The following is a 9,983-nucleotide window of genomic DNA, read 5'->3' on the forward strand; positions in this document are numbered from 1 at the left end:
CTGTGACCAGTGTGGAGTGAGAGACTGAAGAATGACAGGAAATGAAGACAGAGAGGTGAAAGATAAGACCCAAAGTCTTCAGGATGGCCTGCAAGGCTCTTGATCTGCAGTATGCAATACAGTATCCACTAGCCACATGTGGCTATTAAGTTATTTAATTATTTCGATTAAAATTCAAATAAAACTGAAAGTTCAGTGCCTCAGTGGTCCTAGCCACATCAGAACTGCTCAAGAGCCACATGTGGCCAATGGGCGGTGTACTGAACCACACAGATACAGAACATTGCCATTATCTCAAAGTGCTTTTGGACAGGTAGTCTTTATCAGCGGTTCTGAACTGCAGGGGGGGGGGGGGAAGGATGAGGGTGGTGATTTTGTCCTGCAGGGGACATTTGGCAAATGGGAGAGATTTTTGGTAGCCACAACTGAGAGGAGGAGGTGCTACTGGCATCTAATGGGTAGAGGCAAGGGATGCCATTACTCATTGTACAATGTGTAAAACTGCTCCCACAACAAAGCCTTACCCTGCCCAAAATGTTACTAGTGCCTTGATTGAGAAGCCTGGCTCTAGATCAATCTCGTCTGCAATTCTAACCTCACTGCCTCCTCCTTGTAGAAGCTGCTCTGGCCTTCTTCCTACACGCCAAGCACTCTGCTTCTTCGAACCCCTACTCTTGTTTCTTCATACAACACTCTTGTGGTCCACTCACTTTCCTCTGGTCTTTTTTTCAATCTTACTTAGAGATGCCTTTCTTGACAGCCTATATAAAATAGCAACGTCCTCTCCATGCCCCTCCTTTTGATACATTTTTCTCCAAGGCAAGTTCTGGCCTAAAATATAGTGTCTTATATATTTACTATTTCCTCCCAATACAATGTCATCTCTTTACTTGCAACACTCCCAAAACCTCCTGAAAAGGAGGGTCTTTGTCATTTCTCTGAATATTCAAGCAGTAGCACAGCAGGCACTCTTTAACACTTAATAACAAATGAATTTTTATCTGCTGAATAAATGATACCCCAAATAACACTCACTAGCAAATTAACCATGCTTTGAATGCCTATACATTTACAGTATATTTTACAACTGATATATAGCTGTGATATTTTTTAAAACGTTAAATTTGCTCACCTAGATCTGAAGATATGTATATTTCTCTACTAAAGGGCAATACCCTAATGAAATGTTAAGAGATCTAAAATATGCCTAAAATGTGGAAGGCGGGGCACCTGGGTGGGTCAGTCAGTTGAGCAACCTACTTCTGATCAGGTCATGATCTTATGGCTCGTGGGTTCGAGCCCCGCTTCAGGCTCTGTGCTGACAGCTCAGAGCCTGGAGCCTGCTTCGGATTCTCCGTCTCCCTATCTGTCTCTCTGTCCCTCCCCCACTCGCAATTTGTCCCCCTCTCTCTCAAAAATAAAATATACATGAAAAATAATGAAATAAAAAATGGAAGGAGATAGAGGCGAGTGACAATATGCTTAAGCCTGATTCCTCCTCGGGCTCGGTGGAGCAGAACCTAACTGTTTCCCTCGGGTGAATGAGAGTTGCTGCCAAACTAACAATAATAATAACAGCCATCAGGTACGGAGTTCTTTCTAGGTGCTAGGCACCGTCCTTCACCCCGCCGCCACAGCCCTACGAGGTAGCTGTCTCTACTAGGTCCCTTTGGAGATAGGAAACCGGACAGAAAGGCTAAGAAGCGCGTCCAAGGTCAGTTCGTGAGGGGCGGAGTAAAACCCTGGTAACCTGACTTCCAGAATCCCCAACCTTAAACTGCTCGCGATACATCATCGCCTAAAAACAAGCCGGCGAGGACCGGAACGGAAGCAAGAGGCGGCGCAGATTGTCAGGAAATCAAGAAGGGTTGACACAGGATAGGTGATTTTAACTATTCACAGTATAATGCGAAACAAAAGCAAATTATTTTAACACTGTACTATGTAAGTTAAAAATACCAACTACAGGTGCACCCAACTCAGAACCGGCCGCAGAGGACGTTCAAGCGCTCCCGGGGGTCAGGCCCACCGTCGGGGAGCAGGCGCCTCCATTGGCCGGCCCCGCGGCATCACGGGAGCTCGCCGTGCGCTGGCACCGCCATCCGCTTTCTACGCACCTGCTCCTGCGCAGCCCTCCCAGCCGCTTTTCCGGAGGATGGATTCCTGACGAGTTCAGGGTTTCCCTTTCCGCAACCAGATCCCTCGCGTAAGATCGCTGTTCTCTATGCAAACGCGGTACGTCCCTAAAGTGAGATCCGTAGAAGGGCCCTCCGTCCTGCCCAGCCCGGAACGACAAGTCGGAACACCACATTCCCTGACCGACCTTGTTGGCAATCACTTCCGCCCAGGGGTTTGGATTGGCAGCGAACAGGCCAGGCACTTCCGGTGTCTGTTGCCTAGGCGCCGGCCTGGTGGGCCCGAAGGGACGACGTTGCTGGGTCGTCCCCTGTCCTCCCCCCGTTTTGGGGGGCCGAGATGTCGGGGCTCAGCTACTCGGAGATGGAGGGCTGTCGTAACCTGCTCGGCCTGCTAGACAACGATGATATCATGGCCCTGTGCGACACCATCACCAACCGTCTGGTGCAGCGGGAGGACCGCTAAGGTAAGGCTGACTTCTCCGCAGGAGTGGACGCCTCTCCAGAGGCCTCACCCGGACCCCAGGTGGCGGGAGCTTGGGAACAGAGGAGGTGCGAGACCTCGCGGGTCTTCACGGCCCGGACCGGGCTGGGGCGGAACTCTCGAGAGTCTCAGCCACCGCCCGTGCTCCGCGGCCGGGGACCCTCCCCGCACCTTCGGGGTGGCACTGACGCGCCAGCCCCTTGGGGGAGGTGATGGCACCAGAAACGACGCTGCCTCCAGGTTTTATCTGTTGGGTGTTATGGACATAGGCTTTTTTTCTTTTCTTCCTCCCTCCCTCCCTCCCTCCCTTCCTTCCTTCCTTCCTTTTTTGAGAACTTAAGTGTACGTGAATAATCGTTTTTTGAAAATTTCCGGGGAGCCAGGATGTTTTCCATTTTGCGCCTCAATTCAGTGTTAGCTGTTGAGCTGAGCAGTCAGCTGTTGCTCATGCTTGTTTTTTCAGGCTTGCGGGAGGAGATCTGAAACTCTTTCGGTTTCCTAGGTAAAACAGCTGCTGTAAAGAGCAGATAGATAGTTTGAATCCGTGTCTCTTTTGGGATCTAGTTTTTTTCTGAAATGATTTTGTGCAATAGGAATACATTATTTTTAGAGCCAAACAAACATGTCGGTAGAGTTGATAAAGGGTTATTAATATTAAGCCTGATTTGTAACTACTCCATATAAAAAATGTAATCAAGAAGGTTAAGTGTTTATTCTGCTTGGTGTATCATCTGGAGAACTTTATTTTAAATTTGCTCAATTTTACTCTAAAATGTGAAAATTCTGAAAAAAAAAATGAAAATTCTGGACTCCTCTTGTAAGGATGCAGGTCCCATCAGGCCCTCACCACCGGGCAGTCCCAGCCCTCCCCAAGCCGGTCCCAGAGCACCTCCACTGTGGAGATGCCCTGGCGGCCCTAGGGGTGGGGGCGGTCCCCTTCCCGCTGCAGGACCTATCCAGCCTTCCCCTTTAAGTAAAGGGGAAGGCGCAGGCTTCTCCTGAAGGGGCGCGCATTAAGGAGGGACAACTCCTGCAGCACCCAATGGGGGAAGCTGGCTGGCCGATACCTTTGACCTTTCTAGAGGCGGGCCTAGTCACGCCCCACACAGGGCGTCCTGGGCCCACTCTGATTGGTCAGTGCTCTGGATGGTGTGATTGGCTCCCACAACTGCCAGTGTTGATGGGGGGGCAGGCGTTGGATCACTGTACACCTGTCATCATTTCCTGTAACTCCCCCTCCCAAAGGCATAAAGGCCCTGCCCTGCCTTTGTTCGGGGCCACCTGGGGGGCTGGCCGGTGGGTTAGCTGGAGACTGTGAGCCTGAGCTTAAGCTTGTAATAAAGGCCCTTTGCTTTTGCAGGTGGGACTTGGTCTCCCCAGCAGTCTCTGGTGTTTGTTTTGGGGCGATTTGGGGTGATTTTACAAACTTGGGCACAACACTATGTTAGTATGACTTCAATATCTACAAAATGTTATGCTTTTTAAAACTATTTCTCTGCTTTTAAGTCGGATTTACTTTTCCATTTAGAGAAATCATTCATTTGAAACTTGGAACCATGAATATGAGAAGAAATTCCTAAGAATTTAGACTCCAAATAATTTTAGACTTAATGTAGTTCTTCAGCATTTATATATTTTACATGCTACTCACCACCTAACAGGGTGAGTGTGAATTTAATATTGATAGATAAAAACGCTGGATTTAATTGTTAGTGGGTATAAAAGTAAGAAAAACGTTAATAGATTTGGAGAGCGATTTCTCCTAAGGAAGGAGATAATTAGCACATGAAAAGATAACCTGTTTAAAAAGCAGTGAAATGAAAATCAAAAACACAGTATCTTTTCTGTGTGCCAGAGTGGCAAAAAAATTAAACACGTAAACTTTAACTGTTGGTCTCGCAAAGCAACTCTTTGACAGTTATTGGCGGAGTGTAAGTCAGAACTTTGGAAAACAAGTTTGAGGTATCTCCTAAAATGGAAGATTTACTTCTTTCTGGGCTCATATCCTGGACCTGAACTTCTCAAACTTGACTGTGCCTGCGAACCAGCCCCTCGGGGATCCTGTTAAAATTCGGATTGATTCAGTAGTTTTGGGGTGGGCCCAGAAATTCAGCCGTTCTAAAAGCTCTCACGTGATGCACGTGCCGCCTGCCCCAAATCTGCCACTTCTTGGAAGCCTGATTGTTGATACTGCATATATTCAGCTTTCTTTATTTGTGCAGTGAGGAGATGAAAAGTCCTTGCATATCTGAAATACTGTAATTTTACCTATGTAAGGGATTATAAATGAATTTAGGTCCATTGGCCTTCTTAGAAATTTTTTTCCCCGCTGACTCCATTCTTTTTCCTTAAAACATGTCATTTAAAAGAAAATGCAAACATTTTACTATATTGTGCAAAGTGAAAGGAAGAGGTAAATAAGTTTAGGTAGGGAAGTTTAAAGCCTAAAGAAAGTTTTTTAAAGCCCCAAACTTGACAACCCATTTCCTGTATTTATTTATTTTGAGAGGGGGCGGAGGGAGGGAGAGAGGGAGAATGAGAGTGAGAGGATGAGAATCCAAGCAGGCTCTGCGCTGTCAGCACAGCGCCCAACATGGGGCTTCAATCCATCAACCGTGAGATCATGACCTGGACTGAAACCAAGAGTTGGATGCTTAACCGAATAAACCACCCAGGTGCCCCTCACTTCTTGGTTTTTTTAAATAACCATCTGAGGCCAAAGCAATGCCTTGAGGAGAATTTATAAATATTATTTGATAAGGTTTCTGCTGACCCTGGACAGATTTACAAGTGACTTATGATTTTCTATTAATATTTATAATTTCCTTCCAGATGCCATTCGTGCAATATTAGTATACAGTCAAAGTGCAGAAGAACTTTTGAGGCGCAAGAAAATCCACCGAGAAGTCATATTTAAGTACTTGGCGACACAGGGAGTTATTATACCTCCAGCTACTGAAAAACACAATCTAATTCAGCATGCAAAGGATTACTGGAAAAAGCATTTACAGCCAAAATTGAAGGAAACACCAGAGCCAGTTAAGACAGAGGACATTAGACTCTTTCAACAGGTAAAATAGATCTTATAGTTATATCCTAAGACATAGTTCTGTCTAAAGTCTTTAGATAATCTTAGATCTGTGGGAACATGGCTAATAATATTTTGGTTTCCATGATTTTTAGCGTTACTCCATTTTCTTTGCATCCTACGGGAAAATCAGTAAAGCACTTAACAAAAAGGAAATATTTCTGACATGGAGTAATATATATAAAAGATTGTATTGATTTGTGAGGAAAAAATACTTTTATCACTTTATCAAATGAGGACTATTGGTTTTATAAAGAGTGGCTAAACTACAGTATCAATTTAGCTTCTGGTTCACTGTAATGTTTTTGTTCACCTTAAAAGAATGCTGTTAAACCTTTTCTCATTTTGAAGACTTTCTTTGATTTTAAATTGATATTAGATTGTAAAAATTCCATGAGAAAAACTTAAATATTTTTTACATTTGATTTTTCTTTTTGGCTAGAAAAAAATCCTCTTGTAATCATTGCCTTCGGCTGACATTGGCTGTTTCAATTTCTTTATATCACCACTGTACATTTTAGATGCTGTGTGAATATTTAAATGTTGGTTTAATGAATGCTAAGTAATTTGCCAATTTTAAACTGCATACTTTGAATTACTGAAGTTTTACAGTGCGAAGTTTTGCTTTCATATTAGGAAAGAATCTCAGCTTTTTTAATGTGTTAGAAGGATGGAATAACATTTCCTTTGAAAAAAAGCAAGACAATATAAAATTAATCCCAATCCTAAAAAGTAATGTATTTCAGTCATACTAGAATTGTGTTTAAAGATAGTGAAAATGCTCATTTATTATGTACATTATTGTAGTGCAGTTGATAAGCAACAGCGTATGCATTTAAAGCATACAGTTTGAAGGTTTTGACAGACATTTGTTAAACCACTGCCAAGATCAAGAGAAAATGCTTATGTGTAAATCATTATTGGCTTGTCATGCTGATATTTTGAGAGGTTTTGTAAGCTCAGTTTCTTAGCTGAATTTTTCTAAAATGATTTTTTTTCCCTTTTTGGAAAATCACTTGACTGTGCAAGATGGTTTCAGTGAGTCCACCTGTAGTTCATTTAGCTTCTGCTGGAATCTGTATATTCAAACGTAGCTGTAAAGTGGGCCAGATAGAAAAAATATGAGAACTAACCTTAGCTTTATTTTATATTTTATTTATCCTAATCAGCAGGAAAAAGAAGATAAAAATGCTGAAAAAGTTGATTTTCGTCGATTAGGTGAAGAATTCTGTCACTGGTTCTTTGAACTTCTTAATTCTCAGAATCCTCTGCTGGGACCACCTCAAGATGAATGGGGGCCACAGCACTTCTGGCACGATGTCAAGCTTAGGTTTTACTACAACACCTCTGAACAAAATGTGATAGACTACCATGGTGCGGAAATTGTAAGCCTTCGTCTGCTGTCACTCGTGAAAGAAGAGTGTCTTTTTCTCAGTCCCAACCTAGATTCCCGGGGACTGAAATGTGCTTCTTCTCCCCATGGTCTAGTCATGGTTGGGGTTGCTGGAACTGTCCACCGAGGGAACACCTGTTTGGGCATTTTCGAACAAATTTTTGGACTCATACGCTGCCCTTTTGTGGAAAATACTTGGAAAATCAAATTTATCAATCTGAGGATTATTGGAGAGCATTCTCTTGCTCCTGGAACATTAGTGAAACCAGCTATTACTTTCGAACCTAGTGATCTAGAGGCCTTTTATAATGTAATTACTTTATGTGGTACCAACGAAGCTCGCCTTAATGCAAGGCAGGCATTGGATAGTGGAACTGGGGACCAGGCTTTACGCAGTGGTGATGAGGCGTTGTTGAGCAGAAGAGAGCTGAGTTTACCCAGCCCTCTGAAGCACTGAGCCCTGTCTCTCAGTCTAAGGAAACCTAGACAGAAACTCTTCCAAGTATCACCTCAGTTTTGTTTAAGGGATTTCAGATGGGGAGGATTGCCCTATTTTAGTTGAAATATCTTTCTTGACTGAAGACCAATATATCATGTGAATACTTGCCTCTTTCTACCTGAGTTGCAGCAATGTTCCGAGAGCTTAATGCAGTTCATCAAATAAATCCCACTTTAGGTGATATAACTAACGGTGTGCCTTAGAAATCAGGTAATACTTTCATTTTACTTAGTATTCTAACATCTGTACTTTTCATGTGAGAGAGATTTTTTGTAAACTCAAAGGTTATTTTAGGAAACTTGAATAACATTTTCACACAAAACGTCCAATAATTCAGCAGGCAGATAAAAATTTACTTTGCCTTTTTAAATTTGACAAACATTTTTCAAAAATTAACTGTAGTAGTCCAAGCTGATCTAAGCCTTCCGCTAATAGTTTTATAGAGCATTTATTGTAATACCATATAAAGGAAACATACTGTTGAAATTTTTAAAAAGGTGTGCCCAGTTCCTTTACCATTTTCCTCTTGTTTGATCTTGGAAGAGGTGACAAAAACCCAAAAAACAAAACACACATACACAAATTTATAACATGGGATATCTATTATATACATATATATAGATATAGTCCCACATCATAAATTAAAATTATTAGGATTTTTCACCCCTAAATGGTTAATACTAGGTTTAAATTACAAGATGAAGTTGCCAGATTAATTTCATAGTTGCTTTGGGGTTTAAATTCCTCATCACCTGGCAACTATTTGCTGATCTTGGATTTAGTAATTTTAATTTACAAAAATGCCGTATGAAAAAAATTCAGCTGAAAGATTTTGTGATGATGTGCTGTAAATGTTAAATTTTTGCCTTTAACTTCTCATCATCTAGGGTAATAATTTTTGGAAGCAAGAGGAAGAACTCATCTCTTTTTGTTTTTTTTTAATGCCATGCCTTTATGAGGAGTACAAATTGTTATGCCTAAAAATAAGGACTTAATAAGGAGGCGAATCCCGTGTCTGCTCTAAAAATAGAGTATTGTTTAGATTTGAAGCCAGGTTATGGTTTTCTCCTTTAAGTGTAGAGTGTCATTATAACATGTACTCAATAAATAACCTGAGTAAAGGATAAAATTATAAAGTATTCCCCTCTGTTTTCTCTTGGGCTTGATGTCGAGGACTGCAGATACTACTACAGATGCGTAGGATGGGCCGAAGTTGCCTCCAGCTGCCTTCAGTATTACCTTTTTTGAATTCCTGTAATGCTCAAGTCAGGTTGCAGTCTCCGTTCTTTTAATCAACCTTAGGAATTTGAAATCTTCCTGACTCTCTCGCTTGAGGGTTGGAATTATGGTTTATTTTCTGTGAATGCCCACAGCTGGGCAACACAGTAGGACCTAATGTTTAACTGATGGTGAAAGAATGAGCAAAAGAACCTCACATACTGTGCACACGGTTTTTCTGCATCTAGATTTTGTCTGGTTCGTATCACTGGTGGTTTCTTGATCATTTCATCTGTTTGCATTTCATACATGGATACACAGAAACTTTAGGATCCAAGCTAACTCTGATACGGGGGAAATTTTAACCTTTTAAAATTTACTGACTAGAAGCCCAGGGGTCGGACTGGGATCACCTGGAAGGCCCTAGCCATAATAGACGTGTATTCTTTTCTGTTCAGAGAAAGAAGACCTGGAGATTCTTGAAATTTATTCGTGAAGTTTAACGTTTGGCCAGGTCTTTGAGAAGGTCCCACAGCACAGTGCAGATTAAACTCATGCTTTTGCTACCATCCATTTGTTTTGTTTATGTTAGGGGATGACAGAAACCCAAGCTTTAGTTCTTTATTGCATCATTTCACCCTCAGCTGGAGATTGAAAGTTGTTGGAGTCAAGTAGTAAAGAGTACAACACTGTACACGTAATTCGTAGTGATTGACGAGTCAAGCCAGGGGGCAGCTGGTCTTTATTTAATGTAGACGGATTTGCCATAGCCTGAGAATAGGTCCTACATCAAGTACCCGTTCTCGTTAATATAGCTTAACTAATAGTTACAGCGGGATGTTTTATTAGTATTTAGAATGCAAAAAAATTCATGATTGTTAACTAAAATACCAAATTATACAAAAAAGCCATCTCTATTTTATGAAGTCAACTTGTCCTATATTTTCAGAGAGATAATATTCTTATGCTAAAGGAAGGCTAGTTAACCAGTACCTGTGAGAAAGTGTAATAGCACCAGGAAAAGATTTAAAGAATAGTGACTTGGGGGCACTTGGGTGGCCCAGTCAGTCAAGCATCTGACGTCAACTGAGGCCATGATCTCACAATTCATGGGTTCGAGCCCCACATCAGGCTCTGCTAGCAGCTCAGTTTGGAGCCTGCTTCAG

At 42.1% G+C, this 9,983-nt stretch overlaps 2 protein-coding genes across 2 annotated transcripts in view; one reads left to right on the forward strand and one right to left on the reverse strand.

Moving 5' to 3' along the window:
- The window catches only part of LOC115291637 (B- and T-lymphocyte attenuator-like), an 11,250-nt gene extending 8,444 nt beyond the window's left edge, over positions 1–2,806 (reverse strand). Inside the window, exon 1 of the mRNA XM_029939157.1 lies at positions 2,118–2,806. The gene's annotated coding sequence lies outside the window, so the exon portion shown is untranslated. The remainder of the gene's footprint in view (positions 1–2,117) is intronic.
- Positions 2,476–8,735, forward strand: C5H3orf38 (chromosome 5 C3orf38 homolog). The gene is made up of 4 exons (XM_029938690.1): positions 2,476–2,575; positions 2,624–2,797; positions 5,452–5,690; positions 6,880–8,735. Exons 1-4 carry the CDS (start codon positions 2,476–2,478, stop codon positions 7,555–7,557), a joined length of 1,191 nt encoding a protein of 396 aa, XP_029794550.1. The 3' UTR covers positions 7,558–8,735.
- The last annotated feature ends 1,248 nt before the right edge of the window (positions 8,736–9,983 follow it).

Source organism: Suricata suricatta, chromosome 5, assembly GCF_006229205.1.
Source record: "Suricata suricatta isolate VVHF042 chromosome 5, meerkat_22Aug2017_6uvM2_HiC, whole genome shotgun sequence".
NCBI lineage: Eukaryota > Metazoa > Chordata > Mammalia > Carnivora > Herpestidae > Suricata > Suricata suricatta.

Bases quoted from the DNA above. Each gene is read 5' to 3' on its own strand.
- C5H3orf38 (XM_029938690.1), top strand. From the start codon at position 2,476: ATGTCGGGGCTCAGCTACTCGGAGATGGAGGGCTGTCGTAACCTGCTC. The intron at 2,576-2,623 runs GTCTGGTGCAGC...ACTTCTCCGCAG, and splicing joins GTGCGACACCATCACCAACC to GAGTGGACGCCTCTCCAGAG. The intron at 2,798-5,451 runs GTGGCACTGACG...ATTTCCTTCCAG, and splicing joins ACCCTCCCCGCACCTTCGGG to ATGCCATTCGTGCAATATTA.